Raw genomic sequence first — 19,864 nt, 5'->3', positions numbered from 1 at the left:
AAATGGAGAGATCCCTACCCAGAAATCCCCCAGCAGCTCTGAAAGAACTGAGCCTCCCTCAAGGACATCTATTAAAACCACACTGCTCAGGTTGGATTTATTTAATATTCCATACAAAAAAATACGCAGCTGATGTCTGTTCTACTTTATGAGGCAGAGAATCTGCGTGGATGTGATCGTCTCAAACCTGGCCTGCTGCTCCCTCGGTTCTCACACACACACAGCTGCAGTGAAAGTGTTTCTGCAGACGCATCTTCCCAAAGAGTATTTTCCATGGGGTACTGATTGCACCCCTCCTTCCTCTGCTGGGAAAGTCACTCTTCTGCCACCACTGTCCTTCAGCTCCAAATCAGGCACGAAAGCATTTGTTGTGTCTGACTGCTGCTTTTCAAAGCCTGACCTGTGCCCCAGGGTGTTCTGTGGGAGCAAGAAGCTGGCAGAGGAGCTCCCCCGATCCAAGTCTGTAACTGGTTATGGCATAGTGATTGAATAAAAGGAAATACTCATGATTTCTAAAGGAGAGGGGGATGCAGACAGGAGCCATCATCAGGTCCAGAGGGGGGCTTCCCCTCCCTTGTTATGAACAGGTCAATGTCCCAAAGGAGAACCAAAAATAAAAACAAAAAATGCCCTGGCCCAACAAATCAACAGTTCAATATATCATAATCGCAAGGTCTTCCCACTTGATATGAATCCAACTCAGTTTCCGCAAATTAGATTTTTCCAGATAGCGGAGGCAGGGCCCCTGGCATTCCCCCTGAGAGCCCTGTGTTGGGTCCAAGGAGGATCTAGAAAGAAAACAATTGGTTAAGGAGTATCAAGGACACAAGACACCTTGCCATGCTGTCCCTCCTCCCAAAGGTATTGGTGGTCCTTTGCAGCACCAGTCCCACTCCTGCTACAGCAGCTAAGGTCAGTGCCCAACCACAGCTCCCATTAGCCGCTCACAGCATATTTCCACTGGTGAAAGCCAGGTTGTGGTTGCCAGGGATTGCCTCCAGCCTGACACTATTTTTGCTGGGAATCAGCAGCATTGTATGATTAGAACATCCAGCCAGAGAATCTGGTGGGGTGAGTGAGGCCACAGTGTACAACTGTCTGCACCCCTCTCCCCAGGTTCCCCCAGCAGGTGCTCACAGCAGGAGGGGCAGGCACTTCCAGCCAACTCTGCAGGGCCGGGACAAAGGGTTGAGCCTTCCTGCCTCACCTGTCGCTGCTGCAGCTGCTGCTGTTGCTCCATCTGCAGTTTTTCGGTTTCAAAGACGACAGGAAGAACCAGAATCATGAAAGAGGTGGTCCCAATCCACAGGGCTGCCCTAGAGAATCTACCAAGGAGAAAGAAACCTAGAAATCAGTTCTCATTGGCACAATCCCGCGTTTCCCTTCCGTGCCTCAACCATAAACCTGCCTCCAAATCCAACCCCGGACTCCGGAGTGTCCCTTTATCCCCGCCCTTAGAAGCCGCCCTTAAACAAAAGCCGCGGTTCTTCCGCTCCCCGCAGGCTCCGCACTGCGCTACCAGCGGCCAAAGCCTCCGCGAAAACCGGCGGAGCCGCCCCGCGCTCCCGCTCTGCCCGCTGGGCCCGCTCCGAGGAGCTCCGGCCCGGCCCGCCGCCCCCTCACCTGTACATCTTCTGCGCTACCGTCAGCGACAGGTCGAACGTAGCCCCGGCGGCCGACCGAACGCTCTCGGGGAACATCTCCGTGAGTCCCCACAGCCGCTCCGCCAGCGTCTCGTCCAGCTGCGGGCGGCACCACCATGTCAGGCCCCGCCGCACGGCCCTGCGCGCCCCGCGGGGTCACCGCGCCCGCCCGGCCTTCCCCGCCGCCTGCCCTGATACCTCCTCGTCGTCCTCTTCCTCCTCCTCGAGCTCGTCCTCCAGCTCCTCGGCCTTGCCCGCGCCGCCCTTGGGCAGCAGCTCCTCCGGGGACAGGGACGCCGCGGCCGCCATCGCCACCACACAGGACGGAAGGAGCGGCGGCCAGAGCGCCGCCGGAAGCGCGGCGGCCCTCCCGCCACCCAGCCCGGGCGAGACAGCGCCCCCTGGCGGCCCGGAAGAGCATCGGCCGCACCCCGTCCCGGCCCCGGCAGCACAGCACGACGCGTCACAAACACCCTCAGAACCGGGTTTTAATTGCAAGGTTTTATGTAAAATATGAAAAACTCTCGCGAACGAGCAACTCCAGCATCCTGCTCGCCCAAGGCAGACGGTGAGGTTTGTACAATCACCCGCGGGCTCCCCAAGGGGAGCAGGCAGAGGTCTCCCCGCTTCTGTACGTGGGGAAGGCGAGGAGGAGCCCTCATGGAGATGGGTCTTCTCCACCGCCTCTTGTCCGGCTGCCTTAGAGAAGAGGGTACCTGTGCTGGGCTGCGGTGAGGAAATGTAGCAAGGTAAAGTGCTCTGAGGAAAATCGTGTTAATTAACAGCGCTGTGGTGCCAAATCAGCCATTAGCAGTACCCACGGCACCACACAACGCTGGAGGCATCTCGGCACTCCTGGTCCCGTGAAACCAAGTACCTCCACACAGTACCAACATGGCTGGGAGGCCTAAGCCAGCCCCAGCATCCTGTGCGCCAAGACCTAGAACCAGCCTGGCCACCTCTTGTTCACTTCTTCCTCCGGCTGTGCTGCTTCAGCTCCTCCAGCTCCTTCTCCATGAGGTGGGACTCAGCAGTGGTCTCAGAGAGCTGGAATGCACAGCAAACAACAGGAGTTAAAAGCTTGTGAGGCTTTTCCAACTTCACAGCACACAGATTTACAGCCACAAGCCAGGTCCTGCAGGAAGGAATTTGTTTCTGTTGAGCAAGGGAGAAGCTGCCATGTCATGCTTCACTGAGATCACCTGGAAAACCCAGAAAGCAGCTAGCACTTCTGCTAAGTGTTCCAGCCACAAAAGCCATTTTCCAGCTTTAAAACATGTGAAGAGTAAGGAAAGAAAATCTTTGTTTAGAGTGACATAAAAGCTAAATCCCTTATTAACTGAGAATAGATGTGTGTTTCTATTTCACTGAATGTCTCTCCAGATTTTAAGCATGAGAGCTGAGATCTCTGGGTAAGGTTGAATTTTGGTATATTTACTGGAAATTCTGTCATCCAGAGTTTTACACATAGGATAGATGTCACACCCCTCATGACAGCAGATGGAAGCTTTAATCTTCTGTGACCAGAAATAGTGGCTGTAACTCAGTTTCATAGTTAGGGCAGAGGACAGAGTGGCAAGAAGAATGCTATATTCTGTGCGGAAAGGGAAACAGGAGACATGGCATTGCCTGGGCTTCTCTCTCCTCAGTCACAGTGGTTGCAACAAACTCTGATGTGGGGGGGAACCTTCCCCTTTTTCCACAGAGGGGATCAGGCTTTACTCCCACAGTCACTTTGCCATTATACCTGGGTTGCACAGCAGAGTAAAGCAGAAAGTGGGCTGCAGTGAGAGCGGCCTTCTTCAGGGGACCCAGCACCCTTTGCTCAGGCATTCCCACTGCTACGGGCAGGCAGGAGTTGGGCAAAGGCTCACCATGTCCAGCAGAATGTCCACTTTCAGCCGAAGTAGGTTGTTTTCTTCCTCTAGCTGCTGGTTTCGTTTGCGCAAGCGCTGCAGCTCCCTGCGATCCCCCCCCACAAAGGTTCCTGATTCTTGGAGGAAAGAAGGAGGTCAAAATACAGATTGTCAGCCAACCATGGTTACTTCAGACCAGAGCAAGCTGAGCTGTACTCTACCTGAAACCCAGTGGCCATTTTCGAACTTCAGGCTCTGGCCAGCAAGGTTCATTGTGGGGGTGCCGTATTCCAGGCCCAGCTCAACCTCACGGGTGGATCTATCCAGCTGCAGGGATAATATCACACTCAGAGTTTCACAGAATTCCAGAGCCACCCCCTGCTTTCTAATTTCTTAGTGACTGGCATTCCAGTGGAAGATGCTGGTCCAAATGGCCCTGGAACCCTAATTGGATGATATACTGCTGCAATAGAGGACTGGCTCCTCTCACTGCCATCCCTGCACTTTCTCCCACCCCCACGCTCATCTCCCTGCACTTGGAGACCACTGGTGAGAAGTTTTCAGTGACATAGTTCTGGACTGCAGGTGGGGTGATGATTCTTCTCTGGGCTATTCCATTTCTAGCTCCATGTATAGTCACCAGTGATCAGGAAAGGTGCTGCACTGCAGGAAGAAAGCAGCACAGTTGGAATAATAGAATATACTAAGTTGGAAAGAACCCACAAGGATCATTGAGTCCAGCTCCTGGCCCTGCACAGGACCATTCCCAAGAGTTGCACCACGCCTGGGAGTACTGTCCAAACACGTCCTGAACTGTCCGGCTTGGGGCTGTGACCACTGTCCTGGGAAGTCTGTTCCAGAGCCCAATCGCCCTCTGGGTGAAGAACTTGTTCCTGCCCCAGAAGCAGCTGGGAGCTCTTGTAAGGATTACGGCACTCACAGCAGGAGCCACCCACCCCTGCCACCAAGGCAGCAAACCCCAGGTGCTGGGACTCACCAGGTGCAGGTTGGACAGCGAGGCCCATTTCCTGGGTGGGGTCCTCTTCGGGCTGAAGGAGTTCCCAAAGAGAGGCATCGCACGCTGCTCCTCAGGCTTACGGAAGGCTCCTGAAGGAGAAGCAACAGGAGGCTGTGGGCCCAGAGCAGCGATGTGACAAGGTGGCCGTTCTCCCCCAGGCAGAGCGCCCCAGCTCTCACGCCAAGATGGCGATCTGGGGGGCGAGTCCTGGCCGCCTCCCCGCCACTGCCACCAGGCAGCACCGGCCCTCGGTGCACGGGCACGTCCCTCGCACCTCCACCTCCACGTGACCGAGCCAGGCTGGGGACAGCAGGTGTCACACCCGCCCCGGCCCTCCCCGCCTCCGGCCGGTACCCCCAGCACCGCGCGGCCCGGCACCTCGGGGGTACGGGCTGTATCAGCCCACGGGCACGCCGAGGAGCTGCAAGGGGAGCCCCACGGGGCGCTATTCCCCGCACGGGACACCACCGGCATGCTCCTTTGTCCTGTTTTCCCTCCCGGCACCTCACTGGCGAAAGCAGCGGGCTCGGCAAGAGCGGAGCCGATGAAGAATGCCCCTCACCCCCCATCCCCCCCGCGCCGCGGTGGTAGGGCCAGCCCCGCGGTGCGGGGGCGGTTGGGCCGGGCTGTTCCATCGAACTGCGCCTTAATTCCCGGGGGGGGGCCGCACCTCTCCGTCGGGACGCGCCCGCTCCCGGCGCTCGCCGTCCGCCGCCGGTGGGATCCGCCGCGTGTCCCGGGAGCGGTTTGCGGCCGCCGCGTTGCCGGGGCGACGGGATCCGCGGCTCCGCTCCGCCTCCTGTGCCGGAGGGAGACGGGGGCGGAGTGCCGGGCAGCGGGCTTGCGGGTCGGGCTCCGCTCAGGGTCGGGCTGCGTCGAATTGGTGCGGTGCTGACCGCGCTTTCCTTAACAGCTGCCCAAAATTGCTCGAATCGTCTGGAAGAGTTGTTAAAAATGGCTTTGGTGGGGATTTTTCGTTTATTTTTTTCAGTTAAATAGCTAAACGCCATTAGGCAGAGAGCCCTTCCTTGCTTGGGAACGGGGGAGAAGTGGAGGAGGTCAGGCGTCCTGGACTGCACTGGCTCAGGGGTTGATGGGTGAGGAGCTGTAGAGAGAAGAATGGTACGGAATCAGGTTGGAAGAGATCCCTGAGGCCTTCAAGTCCTGTCTTTGCCCCGACCACCATCGTGTGAACGTGGCCGTGACACTAAGTGCCGTGTCCAGTCTTGTCTCTAACACCTCCAGGGACGGTGACTCCACAGCAGCAGCTCCTCACACGCCTTCCTTTGAAGCAGTGCCGGCATCCCGATTTCCTGTGCACATTGCAAAGTCCTCCCTTTCAGCACATGATGGAATAAATTTAGATTCATTGTGTTACTTGCCGGCTTGTATTCCATGGGAGGTAGCAGTGGTAGCTGGTTTGGATATTTTGAATGAATGGTACGGGTATGTAACACATATCGGCAGCACTTTTTATGTTACAGAGGCAAAATGCCGCTCCTAAGCTATAAAATAATTCTCCAATATGTTAGAATAGCGATCTGAAGTTACTTGCTTCATTGTTAAAAAAGCTTATGTTAAGGACTTCCTGGGGCTTTTCTGAAAAATTTTGGATTAATGAGATACTAAGATGCTGACTTTAGTTAAAAGGGAACAATAAAGAAAAAGAAAAAAGAAAAAAAAATCAGGGGGCAGGCAGACAAAAGGAGAAGAAAAGAAGAGAATCACCAACATTTTGATTTGGTTTGTAGATGTATTAGTACTCCAGGGAAGAAGAAGAAAAAAAATTATCTAACAGTCTTTCATTCCCAGAGTGCTTAATTGGCACCCTGCCTTAAGTGAACCAGAAAATTGCTCACTTGGAATAAGAATTGGAGAAATAACACAGTTAAACCCAGTGACTTGAGACAAGAAAAACCTCTGGTGCTGCAGTATCTTTTGGTAGTCCAGTTAAGCAACATCTGGTTCTTACAGGACACATGCTATAAAAACAGTTGCCTTCTGACTCAGTATACCAGAGTCTGTGCACTGGAAAGCAGTGATTCTTGCAATAAGAGAAGTGATTGTAATGGGATGTGTGTGGGGGGGAAAGTCAACACCCTTAAAAGTAGAATAAAAACTCACTGTTCAGAGCAACATCTTTGTGAAGTAGTTGTGGCTTCTATCACCATTTAATACCCACATGGGTGTGCATATATTGGGTAAGAAAGATGAAAGGAAGGTCCAGATAAATGAGGGCAAGGACTTCGGAAGAAAAGCTGAGAGCATGTAGAATTACAGTTTTGAAATGAGAAAATAAAGTCAGCACACCTGGGTGCTTATAAGAGCCAAAGACCATACAGGGTAGTGAGGGACTGAGCTCAGTTTGGTTGGGGTGTTTTTTTCAGTAGTGTTCACCTTCCTAGAAGAAACCTGTATGTTTCAGCACAGTTATTACTTGAGTTCTCCTTGTGCTGAGCAGGATGAGTATTGTAGAAATACACTGTAATTATTGTAAAACCCAACTGTCTCATACATCTGGGGTCTCAGAATGATTCTCTTACTGCCTCTTTCTGTGAAGCAGAGACTTGGAAAAAGCCAGGCAGCCCATCCCCACCACCTTGGCAAATGAGATGAATGCTTCCTTCTGTGCTCGGTTGCTGTGCCCACAGTGGATAATACCTGTGTGAATGGTCTCATAGTTGGAAGGGTTTGTCAACAAGAGTTCAGAAAGCTTCCCCTGGAGATTAAAAGAAGGAGGCTGAGTGTCTTGATTTCTGCTGTGATTTGCTTCAGAAATCTTTCTTCTTCTTCATGGTTTGACACAATTTAATTTCTCGCCAGACTCCATTTCCTTGAAAAATGCTGTGGGATTTCCCCACTGCACCAGTCTCCTAAGGTATTTTGGCAGCAGCTTTTCATCATTGTTTCTCCACCTACATCAGGTAGATACCGAGACAAGAATGGACTGTTGCTGTTTCTAGCATTGTCTCTCAGTATATGGCAAATACATACATATATGTATTTATATATATGGTTTGACACATGATTTTCAACTATGTTAAAAGCATTATGGTGTAGTAGTATGCATCCTTCTGTTCCTGTCACTCTGTGGGGAAAAGAACACCTAGCACACACTCTTTCTCCCAGGACAATAACTACAGAGATCACTTAGAAACTGCAAAAGCCCATTCTTCACCCCGATGGTGAAGAACCTTTATGTTACAGTCTTTGTGTAGGGAAGCTGCCTATTTTCCCAGGAAGACATTTTTGAGAATACTGATGGAAGGCTGAGAGATTGACAGGATGAAGATAGGGCTGTAGCACATGGCAGTGTGGAAATTTTGGAATAGACCCAAGCTGTTCTTGGTAGCCTAATTTGGAGCATCTTCTTCAGCTTTTTTGGCTCAAAAGTGATAGAGAATCTATAGCTTAGATGTTCTCAGAGCTGCTTTTAACTCCATAGTGTTTCTCTTGCTTTTTTTCATATACACTACAGGATTATTATTGTTCTCTGTTATATCAATAATTAAAGGGAAACCCCATTGACTGGTGAATTCAGTAGACTTACTCTAGGCTCACTTGGACGTCAAATAGAGCATTTATTTTAGTTATTGTAGTGAAAATTGCTACACTGCCTGATTGTTACCTACCTATAGGTAAGGCTGTATAAAACCTAGTGGCTTTATAATGCCACCTATAATGTTATAACGTAACACCTGGTGGGCTAAATGAGACTGAGTTTAAAACCTATAAACTAAAACTTTCTTTTGCATTTTGAAATTAATTCCTTGCCCAATTAAAATTTTCAGCAGTGAGGTAATTCTTTATGCCTCAGTGCTGTGCAGTTAATGATGTCCCTTCTTTTAGAATCCTAAATATTAAATACTTCCCCTATATTTTGCTGACAAAGCCGGCACTTCTTTTTCTCTCTCTGTTTCTTTGTTTCATTACAGCTAATTCAAGAGATAAAAGAACAGCCGTTTCACTGCTTTGTAAAAGGAATGTGCTTTCCTCCAGATTGACTGTCACAGTTTCCACCACCAGGAGGCCCTCATTCCAGGGCTTATAGCTAGGCAAAGAAAACACAAGGAGAGTGAAAAGAAGTGGAGAAACTCATCCGTACAAGAGTATTCTGTTATAATTTCCTATAAATTGAGATTTTCAGAGTACTGTGCAGGCATCTTTAATTATTGCAAGTACCCTAATGTCCAACTATCATGGATACACATGACTTTTGGAGATAATGGAGTGTCTGTCACAGGTGGTACCCTTCACTGAATAGCTGAGTGATAGCCAGAAAAGTTCATGCCTCTGTCTTCTGGATGGATCTTAGTAACCTAAATAAATAATAAAATGCAGTAAAGCACAGGTTATATTTCTCATCCCTCATATGTGCCCTCTGTCACCCAACAAGCATGCCTTCACTTACTTTGTCTCTGCCTTCTCCCTTTTAGTTACTTATCCACAGGCTCTTCATTCTCTTTCACTTTTCACAGCTGGCTTTTATAGTGTCCTAAAAGTTCTAAATATCTGCACTAACACTCTTTCTGATTGTTCTATTTTGCTAACCAGACCTTTAAGGAAAGGAGGAAGGAGAAATGTTTTTATCTTTATTTTTTAGCAAATCATGTACTTCTTCCCTACTGGCTTTTCAAAGCTGCAGTCATTACTTTGGCTGAAATGTAGACTTTGTTATTCAAAAGAACACTGTGTACATGATCTCTTGACTAAAAAGTATATAAAGTTGTTATTCTTTTTTCCTTAAACCCTATTTATTTTTCTCTTCACTGCTGAGTCAAGCCTTGTATAGCTGCTTCTGCGCTTATTTCCCACTGTCATGTTTCAGTGCTGATGAGTCCAAGACACAGCTTTGCAATGCAGTTTCAGAATGGATGATAGGTGAGAACAGTTTTGCTTCTGTCAGGAAAAGCAGCTTCTGCAAGCTGTAAGTTACCCTCAGCTGCAAACTGAGCTACTCTTTGTCTTTCAAACTCAGTTCTTACCCTCCTTCCCTGAATTCACACATACATACAACATGTTTACATTTGTGTACTTTGGCCTCTCTAATATGTACTAATGTGAAAAACACGTATCTTCTGCTCCAAGAAGCAGAAAAAGTGTAAATGAAGCCATGCATGAAATAGGAAAAGTTCCCAGGCCTCTGAGGAAGTTTTCCAATCATTGCTCACTATTCTGGCCACACTGTTCACTTGAAAGAGTTTACACAAATACGCAGGCAGTTGAGCCACTCACATGTTCTGGAGAGCATCCACTGCTTCCTGGCAGAATTTGCCACAAGGCTGTCCTTGGTGACTGGGAGACCAAAGGTTCAGAGAACATGTGCAGTCCACATAGCAGTGAAAGCTTGAGTTAAGCTTTATTTCACTCTGTTCCTATTACTTGGCTATTCTTTGCTTGCTTCCACATCTGTATTTCATCCTTTTCCTTGTCTCTTACTTTCACAGTCGTCTGTTTCCATGGCTCACTTAAGATGTCCTTTCCAGGAAATGATGAAACTTAAGCCTCTAGTCTGCATGTTCCTGATGAGGAGATTTGGGTAAAAGAAATACCAGGGGAAAGGTCTCAGGCATCTCTCTGTATGGGTTGGTGCTGTTATGACCCTTCACCACAGGCAGCTGCTGGAGACAAGATGTTTGACCTTTGAACTGCACTTCTGTGTTGTGTATAAGGGAGAGCAAACAGGGCCTGCATTCTAAATTTCCTTCCAAGGTGATTTCATCTGAGGCCTCAGAAGAGCATCACCTGTGCTTTGCCTGTATAAACAAACACACTTGTGTATCATGAGCTTCTGTGAAGCTCAGTGTGTATAGCATGCGATGAAGGTGGGAGAGAAGTGCTAAGTATTCTTTCCTCTTCCATGTTCTTTCACCATTCCTTCTATACCTTCATTTAGGCACACTATCATCTCCAAGAAGCTACACTAACTGGGACTATTCCCAATTGGAACCAGAAAGATGAACATACTGCTGTCACCAAAGGGAGAGTCATAAGAACACTGAGGTAAGCATTCTCCCTAGGCCCCCTCCTTAGACTCCCTGATAATCAAAATAAGAATTTTTTATCCAACCTGGGTGGTCTTTTTCCCCCCCAGGATGCCTTGATCTATAGGTTTTACTCTACACTAATTCTCTGTGTTAGAAAGGTATGCCTGTGGATGACCTCTTATCAAATGCAAAAATTGGAATTAACATGGTCTTTTAGATGATGTGGAGTCTGAAACAACATGACAATGGACAGTGTGGCCCAGAAAGTCCTTTTGGGTATCTGCTGCCAGCTCATATGCAGATGATGTTGCTTTTCAGGCTTTTGAGGAATGCAGATGACAGCTCACAAATGGTCTGCACTACTCCAGGATGTCAATTTAGAACCCATTCCTATGAGACCTGTGAAAGCCAAGTACAGTAGTATTTACAGCAATAAATGGGACATCTGGTTGGTTTTGGTTTCCTGTCCTAATTCTGTGGTGTTCTCTAGGGTAGAAAGGGATGCAAATATGAGACATATCATGACCAGGCAGAAGATGATCTTGGTTGGTCAACAACTGTCTTACAAGTAGCTGCACAGTGTTAAGTGTGTTCAGCAGCACTAAAGTTCATTGGTTCACACGGGAAAGCAAACCGTGAAAGTATAAATTTTGAATTTGCATTAAATGCCCAAGCAAGATGAGCCATAATGGCGGGTGCTCTCTCTCTGCATAAACTGAAAATAAAACATAAACTAAGTCTTGGATTCTAAACTTAGGAACAGTGTTTTTCATTCTGCTTTCCTTCCTCAGATTCCTTCAAGATGACAAGCAGTTCAGAGAAGACTGGTAAGACTGGTAGGAATGCAAGATAAAAATATATTCACAAATATGTGCGGCCAGCAAGTGGATGTGTCACAGAAGCTCAGGCTTTCATTAAAAGTATTCATTGCTCTTAAGGAAACTTTTCTTGTCTGACCATCCAGAAGCCACTCTGTCAGTCACACTGGGATTGAAGCCCTTTCTCAGCACGCAGCTCCAGTGACCCAGAGGGTGCCTCGCTTGACTCTCTCCACCCCCGACACTCCCAGAGTCAGACCAGGTTTCCTTACTGGCTGGAGCTGGGATTTCCCTTAGCAGAGTCTCAGACATCTGGATCCTTAAAATAATTTAACCATGGTGCAACAAAAAAATAGCAGCTCAAGCTGAGTGCCTCCAAGAAGGGACCCCAAAGAAAGCCCTGGGTTTTTATACCCTCCCAATCTGTGTGTGACAAAGTCCTGGCTCTTCCTGCTGAGTCCTCGGCTCCTGCTGTGCCTCAGTGTCCGGTCACCTGGCTGTGCCACAGGTCCTGTGCCCTCTGTTGTGCAAAGGGTCAGTGCCAGTTCTTGGCCTCTTGCCTGGGGCTCTCACAGCCCAGAGCCCAAGCTGCATCTGACACTGCAGCTGCACTCCGAGCTACCTGCACTGAATGTGTTCCTCAATGCTCTTCATCCTGTTACTGAAACTGAAAAGTTTGTCAATTTTGGGTTTGTTGGATTTATTTATTTTTTTTTATCAATTTGTCAGATGACATGAAACTGAAATTGGTCCATAACCATTCAGAAAACTTCCTTGAAGTCCTCAGCAGATGTTCTATCACCCTAATTTCAAACACATGCCCACAAGCACCTTTTGCACTTCTTCTGCTGTTCAGGGATTCTTATTTATTGCAGGTCATCATTCCCCAGGCAACACTCACTGCCTCTACGGTACTCACTAGCCAAGATCCAAGATCCAACAGACATTCCCTTTAGAAAAGAAGTAAGGGAAGAATGTGGTACAGGGAAAATTATACTTAACTTTGACTTACGCACCAAGTGCTTAAATATGGTAAAGAATCTCATCTTTTTAATGGGAGGGAAAGCATGTCATATTTAGAAACAGTTCCCAGCTCACACATCTATGTAATTTGATTCTTTTTGGAAATAAAAGCAAATGAAAATCTGAGTGACTGAAGATTTAGATCTTGTCACTCTGAAAGAAAGGGAAATTGTTTTCATGGGTCAGCAGACAGACTGTTCTCACAATTCATTCATTCATTTACAGTTGAAGTAATGTGCTACTTCAGTTCCAAGATTAAACAACTGGTAGTGATAACTTGATGCCAGGGATCATGTCAGGATGTCAAGCCTGGTGTAGAACACCAGAAATTACAAGATTACAAGGAAGCTTGTAAAGAAACTGGGACAGGTAAGCCATTGTGCAGTGGGCTGCAAAAAAGGATAATCTGCCAGTAAAAAAATGGGGATTGCAATATCCAAAACAAATGTCCAAATTTGATATTTTGTGACCTAGGCAAGTGGTGACACTTTCCAAAACGCTCCGTAATAAGCATTTATTTTGCAGTCAATGGGAACTGCAGGTGCCCACCACTAAAATCTTAGTTTAATTATGAGCCCCTGATTTAATTCCTGGTTTGATATCTTGAGACCTGAATAATCTGGATGATGGAGTATAATGCATGACCACTGCAGCTGGGTAGAGAGTAACAAATTACTTTGAAATGTCTAACAGAAAACCACTGGAATTTTGGACATGTTTTCTGTTAGTGTTTTAGGAAAAAGGAAAAATACTTATTTGTCACCCAAAAAAGGGAAAAGGTCTAAGAACAGGGAGCAAAGAGAGTAAGGGTGGAGGAAAAAAAAATCAAGGGAAGGATATTTGGGCAAAGCAGCATGGATGAAAGTATGAACAGTGGGAGGAATGGTAGTGGTAAATGCACACAGGCTGCATTGAATCAGAGGCTGCGAATACTGAACCGGATACAGAAGCCTGTGATGATAATAAAACCTGCTTTTGATAGAGACAATAATTTATTTCACTACAAATGCTTTGGAACTAAACTGAATTATAGTGCTCTTAAATTAAAGTTAAGAACAATGCCTATATTGTTATACACTTTGTGAATTTTCCTGTATTGTACATTGAAGCAGGGAAGGGAGGTGGGGTTAGAAGGAATAGGTGTTAAAATCCAGAGCCCTTGAAAACAAGCTGGGAGGAGAGCAAGCTATTTTCCTTAAAATCTGAAATTAGGTGTAGTAAGCATTTTCTTTTATATTTACTCATGCTGCCTATGACTTCTCTCAGCATAACACACAATTTACTCAGTTTTCAAATTGCTGATTTCTACATACTTTTGTAATGAAAGTTTGTGCTGCCACATTTCTGTCAACAAGTGGAAGCAAAATCTTTGGCTTCTTTTGACCAAGCTGAATTGAGTTTGGTTTATTTTTTCTTTTAATAGTCACTGTTAGAGCAATGCTGATGGAATCCAGGTCACTTGTTAATTTTAGGAATCGCTGTCTTTGCTTATGTTTAAGTATCATCCAGTGATACTGCCATGCTGCCAGCCACATTCCTCCTGCCACAGGCAGGGCATTGCCATTACAGCGTGTTAGAAAAAGCCCTTTAACTGGTGCTGCTTTATCACCATGGAGTGGCAAGGGGGAAACATATTTCACTAAGGAATTATGCAGGGAGTGGAATTTGGGAGAAATTAGTTTGCTTATAAAACTGTCTTATAAAAACACAGTAACCATGTGATTTTCTAGTGTCATTTTCTATCCAGGCTGGCAGATTGAAACATACAACTGTCTTGTGATTTGTTAATTTTGTGAAAGCAGTTTATGGAGTCAATAAATCTTGAAGGAAGAAACATTCCAAACTTGTTTCTGTTGGAGACAGCTGACTTGGCTGTGAGCTTTGTGGAATAATTCCATCAATTGCTTTTTTCTAGATAAGGACATTCCCTGGTGTCATAGCTATTTTGCAAGACTACAAATGCCTTCTATGACCCTGAAATTTCTCCTCCAATTTCAAAAGGAGAGGATGCTTTTTATTCCTTTTCCCATGACTACAGCATGGAGCTGTTATCACCAGTGCTGCTGTATTTTGCCCTAGAGATGGCTGTGTTTTCTTGGGGATGGGCCAGACATTTTAAAGGGAATACATGAATTAAGGCATTAAACCTAACAATATAGTAAATTACTGATATTTTTTCTGCCCTTCATTTCTCTTGAAAGAACTGAGATGTGGAAAATCTTCTAGCAAGTACCATCCTCATCAAACATGCAAATCTTCTAATTCCAAACAAGTAAAAAATAAGCCAGTGATTTTTCCAGGTACATAATGGGGAAGAAAAGGTTAAACACTATTTGTTCTACTAAGAATTTTCAGTCTTGTTGTTGTGAAGGCCTTTACTATGCTATAATACACGTTCCCCATACGGGAATCAGGAGTGTTACACACAGATGTGTATTTTTTGTCAATCCCAGACAGCTGGAACACATCAAAGCTGCTTGTGCATGTGTGTGTGTGTGCCTAAATAGTGCAAAAAGCTTCCTTAAGTTTTGGATTCACTGACATGTGCTAAGCACAGGGAATCTGGACTGCTAATATGTAGTATTTCAGACCTCCACACCCAAGATGCAAAGCTTGAAAAGGATAAGAAGGAAAGCATTTAGAAGAAGTCTCAATTTTGTGTGTTTGAAACTCGAGGACTAAAAATAGCACCTCACCCTAGAGAGGTGATGCAGTATTTGGAGAAGGATAGGGCATGATGTCATAGATTGACTTATTTCTCTCTCCTGCTGACAAAGCTGATTTGTTGGCACCAATATACACCCTGTATTACCAAAAAAAAAAATAAAATCCTTTAGGGCAATTGCTCATGTAAAGGCAGAGTGGAAGTGGGGTTGCTTTGCACATTTCAGTGTTGCTTTTTTGTCAGTTTTTCTCACAGATTCTGCCCCTAAGCCAGTGAAGTCCCTACCCATCACCACTTAAACCTTTTTGTCTTCCTGAGAAAAATGGGTGAGAGGACATGATTCCTTTCTTTTGAAGCAGGTCCTCTCTCCTTTCAAATGTACTTGAATTCCTCCTGAAGCGATACCCAGGAATGTCCTTCGTCCAGACAATTCAGAATCCTGAGCTGATCTGCAGATGTTTTTACTTTAGAAAATGTTCTTCAAGACCACTCAGTCATTTCTAACAAATGCCCAGGATGAAAAATGGTTGTTGTTCTCTTCAGCTTCTTATCTCCAGTTTGCTTTTGCTACATCAGCAGCATGCGAGAGCTGAGGCTGGGGAGCTGTGGCTGGTCAGTTAGGAACATGTGGCTGTAGTTCAATACTGAATACAATATTGAAATCAAGTATTTGTGTGTTTTATGACTTCCTTCACTCACTGCTCTAAGAAGAGAGGTCGTGTGTGAACTCTGGTCTCAGAAACTCTGACCTATTCCTCTGTCTTGGATTGCCTGAGTGTTTAAACAGGAAGTGCTACCTTAATCATAAGTGGAAGAACAGCAGAGGACAGACAAAACAGGAAGAAAGACTGCAATAGAAAGTACTGGGTATATTGAACCCCAGTAGGAGTGGTTATTGAGTAGGAGTTGTGCACCTGCACAGAGTTTCAGAAACACAGATATGTCCGTTATAATCACCAATTCAGCAAAAAAACATGAGAAGGAGAGATTAACAGCTTTTTTCTTCAGATATGGGCAGAAAAGTTGTTCATAAAGAACTCACTTCCAGTAAGGCTGGTAAAGAAACTATGTTAATACAAGGAAAGGAGAACAATGGATTAAAAAAGAATTATCAGGCTAATAAATCTCTGAAGTTTAAAGGTTTGAGATTGAAGAAAATTATTAGCCAGACCATTACTGAAAATTAAGGCTCTATTGTAGCAAAATCAAGGAAACATTATTTTAAAGTCAATTACAATTCCTGAGACCTTTAAATATTATTCTAATGTAAAAATAACTGTATGATGATGCACTCAATGCCTATCCAAGTTTTGAGGTTTGAAAAACAAAATGCTTCTGATCTCTTGTGGCCAATAGCCTGGCAAACACATGGAATACAAATTGAGCAAGAGTGGGGTTTTATCTGTGGTTTACATAAAAATTCAATTGGAAGCAGCAGGCAAAGCCAAGAGTAGAAAACTGGCCAAAGGAAGAGCATATTGCAACATGGTTGGTTTAAAAGGAAACTGATACCAACTGAGAGGCTAAGCTAAAAAAATTGAGCTTTTCCAAACTGATAAGGAATGTGGAAAGACTGTTAAATTCCTTAGTTTTTCAAGCAGAGGCTCTTCAAAATTTGGTGTGTTTTTAAAAATGAACAAATGTCTCAAATACCAGTGCTGAATTTCTTCCAAATGTGATTTTAAAATGTAATACATTTATTATGTATTTTTTTCCTGTAATACATCATATTTGATGTGACCAGTGAAATCTGCCATGACATAGAAATTTAAATTTTTTTATCAGCTGCACTTTAAATACATTCTTCTTTCTGAATCATGCTAATGAAAATGTTGTCCTGAGTACAAAACAGAGCAGTGTACTCGAAGTTATTATTCACCCTACTTGACAACAGAAGCATTCAGCTTCTTTGAGCTGGAATGCATTAAAGGAGAGAAAAAGACATTCAGTGCATTACGGTTTTTTCAGCTGTAACACTGAAAACTCTGCTGTCCTATGTTTGGTGCATAAAGCTGCTTTGCTTCATGTCTTTTTCAGACTGATTTTCAGTGCTAGTGTGTGAATAAGTTAAAGAAGCATTGACTCTTTTGGCCATAACAGTTAAGACAGTCTTTGCAGTACTTCCAACTTTGTTTGATTAGGAGTCAGAATCTCTTTGTGAAGAATACACAGAGTCTTATGTTCTGAGGCATTGAAACATCTTCTTGTTTTAACTCCTTTCTCATGAGTTATTGCAGTTAAATCAAGTTTTCTGACTCAGCTTCCTGCAACAAATCCTTGTTGCTTCTCTCTCATTTTTTATTGTGCACCAATGTGCACAATATTTGTACATATTGTACATATTGTATGGCTGCTGCCATACAAATTCTACCCCCAGTATTTGCATTCAGTCCCAGAGAAGTCCCTCTGGCTACAGGAACGATGACAGTCCACCAAATGGCAAAAGTGATCCAACACTATGCAGAGGCAGTCTTTCCCTGCCTCCCTCCCTCATCTCCCAGCTGCCTGATTCCATCTTTCCTTTTTTACTCTTCAGATAAGCACCAGAGGGAATACAAATAGAAGAAAAGCAAATCATAATGCCTTACTGGGTTAAAGCTAAGCTCAGGCTCACTCTGAGAGATGGAACACGGGGCATCAGTTAGGGCAGTGTAGGAGCCTGGCCATGCTCTGTACTCTGATCAGGGCCCTGGTGCCAGGGACTCGCCTGTACCATGTACATGTGATGTACTTCATTCCTTGGGGAATGGCTTCCCATTTAATCTGTGAGCAGAGGATTGTTTAGTCAATTCTTCTGGTTTACTTAGTGAAATGAAGATATTCACCCATGGACTTTAACCATGGCTGTGACTGAGCTTTGATTCAAATGCAAGCTTGTCAGAGGCATTGTCACCAAATCCGAAGACTGGTAACAGTTTTCTATCAAGTAAATTTTATTATTGCTTTCTTCATCCTACTTTGATCTGATCTTGGAGGTAATTCAAATGAACAAAGATATATGCAATTGCAATTACAACTCCCACTTAGCTACATATGTGGGCAGTCTTATTTCATAATTAGTCTGTTACTTCTGTTTATCATAAAGTTAATATTAAGCTGAAGTAGAACAAGGTGCACTTATTCCAGCACAAAAATCTATGCATGTGGAGTTAGTCAAGAGCAGTTATTTTGGAATTTGCAACAGCTGCTTAGAAAGCTCTCAGAGTTTAAAAAAAGACCTGCACTTCCCAAAGTATACATTTCATGATTCAGAGTAATATATTTTACCAACTGCATTTCTGTTTTTTTCAATAGCGATTAAAATAGAGATTCTTTTTTTTTTTTTTTTTGGGTAGAAACTGATAAACTGTAAAAGGTTGCAGCGCCAGTTGCTTAAGCAGAAAGAAATGTTAAAAATTAAAAAGCTGCTTTAAAAATATGTATTTTTAAAAGTATCTATTAGCATAGGTTAGAAAGGTGCTCAGAGGGTAGTAGTTAGGGTTAGGTTTGGGGCTGGGTTTAGGGTTGAGAGAGTCAAAGAGCCTACAGCTCCAGGAACACTGGGGCTGGAAAAGGCATGGCAAGGTGATCCTGGCAGGGCCCCAGCATTGCTGCAGCTACACCCAGCAGCACCACACTACATATGATTTTATGCTATGTAGTGCCTATTATGGACTTTTTTTTTCTTTGTTAACCCTAAATCCAGTCCAGGTCAGCTTTTCTTTGATTGATCACTGGTGAGTTGTTCACAGCCATGAGGCCAGTCATTCCAGGCCTGTGCCTTGCCCGTTACTTTTATATCCCTTTATTCCTTAGCAAATCTTGTGCCCCCACTTCTTAAGGCTTCTGCTATTGTTCCAGGCCTGCATTTCTCTGCACTGCATCGTTGTGCTAGTCATAAGTCTCTTTTTCTACACAGAATAACTGTTTGTTACTTTTATTTCTATAAAATGATGGTTGTACCACACTCAGATAAACAGAAGTAAAACAAATTAGCCATAGATGTGGTTAATTATGGAAACTGCTGTCACAGCTAACCGAGGAAAAGATACAGAAGGGTCAAGAGAAGTTCAGCCGAAGCAAACCTGACAAATCTCAGTCCTGAGGCCTTGTACATTCAGTACAAAGCTTATGGCAAATTGCTGAGAGAGGCCGTATTCCAAGGCTGCATGTTTCAGCCCCAGAGGTCATGAGTGGGTAAGAGCAAGCTGCACACACTATCGCATAATCTATCATGTAAGGCCTTTTTTTTTTAGAACTGGTTACACTGGCATTTTTCTTCTCTTTTGGGGTAGAAAGAAGCATGCAAGAATTAGAGTCTCAGTTACTTTTAAAAGTAACTTTTAAAAGTAGAAGTTAGCTCAAATATTGCATATTTTTTAATAGATAAAATTGCATGGCACAGCGAAGGGTAGACAAGGGTAATGCCAAGGATAGGCAAGCACTGAAATTGTCTAGCTCTTTCTCCAAAGATAAAAGAAAATCCACAGCCTCTCCCAGCCAAATGAACATCTGACTGTTTTGAGATAGAAAATCTCTTGATGTCCCTTTCAGTCTTATTGTTCTCTATTACTAGGTTGTTTTTTTTCCTCATCTTAAATAAAAAAAATTCCTTGTGCATTTTCAACATGGGCAGTTTTTTTATCTCCTTTGTCTTTTTGATAGATCACGTGATATATTGATGTGTGTCTCCATAAATCCTCTAACTCGGTTTAGGTTTTGCAAAGTTTGAAAGTGGCCTTGTTTTTTTCAGATTTTTTTTTTTTTTTATCATGTCATTCTTAATTATAAAGAATTTCTAATTTCACAATCACCTATAAAAATAGTGGATCTTGTGGTGCTTGGATTGCTGTCACTTACTGTGTTTGTATAGCT

At 44.7% G+C, this 19,864-nt stretch overlaps 2 protein-coding genes and 2 long non-coding RNA genes across 11 annotated transcripts; 2 read left to right on the top strand and 2 right to left on the bottom strand.

The window, feature by feature from the left end:
• Window positions 1-67: 67 nt before the first annotated feature.
• TOMM22 (translocase of outer mitochondrial membrane 22) lies at window positions 68-2,690 on the bottom strand. The gene is made up of 4 exons (XM_086887487.1): window positions 1,842-2,690; window positions 1,624-1,742; window positions 1,208-1,325; window positions 68-788 (listed from the first exon to the last, which is right to left on the bottom strand). The coding sequence occupies exons 1-4, from the start codon at window positions 1,950-1,952 to the stop codon at window positions 714-716; spliced, it is 423 nt and encodes a 140-aa protein (XP_086743613.1). The 5' UTR covers window positions 1,953-2,690; the 3' UTR covers window positions 68-713.
• On the bottom strand, window positions 2,130-5,769 carry CBY1 (chibby 1, beta catenin antagonist). Of its 7 annotated transcripts, none has more exons than XM_023935175.2 (5): window positions 5,188-5,769; window positions 4,497-4,606; window positions 3,721-3,826; window positions 3,518-3,636; window positions 2,130-2,690 (listed from the first exon to the last, which is right to left on the bottom strand). In XM_023935175.2, exons 1-5 carry the CDS (start codon window positions 5,525-5,527, stop codon window positions 2,610-2,612), a joined length of 756 nt encoding a protein of 251 aa, XP_023790943.2. In that variant the 5' UTR covers window positions 5,528-5,769; the 3' UTR covers window positions 2,130-2,609. The 7 variants fall into 7 exon arrangements, with proteins under 7 accessions (XP_023790943.2, XP_023790954.1, XP_086743604.1 ...); XM_023935186.2 differs by lacking the exon at window positions 5,188-5,769 and adding an exon at window positions 5,027-5,135; XM_086887478.1 differs by lacking the exon at window positions 5,188-5,769 and adding an exon at window positions 5,080-5,135.
• LOC147653537 (uncharacterized) lies at window positions 5,557-5,894 on the top strand. Of its 2 annotated transcripts, none has more exons than XR_015286413.1 (2): window positions 5,557-5,639; window positions 5,763-5,894. It is a non-coding gene; the product is annotated as an uncharacterized LOC147653537 (long non-coding RNA). The 2 variants fall into 2 exon arrangements; XR_015286414.1 differs by having other exon boundaries at window positions 5,571-5,651.
• A 1,329-nt stretch (window positions 5,895-7,223) lies between these two features.
• Window positions 7,224-14,179, top strand: LOC111935009 (uncharacterized). Its single transcript, XR_002867559.2, has 2 exons — window positions 7,224-10,520; window positions 11,296-14,179. It is a non-coding gene; the product is annotated as an uncharacterized LOC111935009 (long non-coding RNA).
• Window positions 14,180-19,864: the final 5,685 nt, after the last annotated feature.

This window comes from Cyanistes caeruleus, chromosome 4 (assembly GCF_971803275.1).
Source record: "Cyanistes caeruleus chromosome 4, bCyaCae1.hap1.1, whole genome shotgun sequence".
NCBI lineage: Eukaryota > Metazoa > Chordata > Aves > Passeriformes > Paridae > Cyanistes > Cyanistes caeruleus.
This window is presented reverse-complemented; position numbering and strand designations above follow the sequence as displayed.

Coding starts and splice junctions, on each gene's coding strand:
- TOMM22 (XM_086887487.1), bottom strand. CDS start 1,952: ATGGCGGCCGCGGCGTCCCTGTCCCCGGAGGAGCTGCTGCCCAAGGGC. Junction 1,326..1,623: donor GTAGCGCAGAAGATGTACAG/GTGAGGGGGCGG, acceptor TCTCCTTGGTAG/ATTCTCTAGGGCAGCCCTGT. Junction 789..1,207: donor AGCAGCTGCAGCAGCGACAG/GTGAGGCAGGAA, acceptor TTTTCTTTCTAG/ATCCTCCTTGGACCCAACAC.
- CBY1 (XM_023935175.2), bottom strand. CDS start 5,527: ATGGCGTTTAGCTATTTAACTGAAAAAAATAAACGAAAAATCCCCACC. Junction 4,607..5,187: donor GGGCGCGTCCCGACGGAGAG/GTGCGGCCCCCC, acceptor CTTCTCCTTCAG/GAGCCTTCCGTAAGCCTGAG. Junction 3,637..3,720: donor AAATGGCCACTGGGTTTCAG/GTAGAGTACAGC, acceptor CTTTCCTCCAAG/AATCAGGAACCTTTGTGGGG.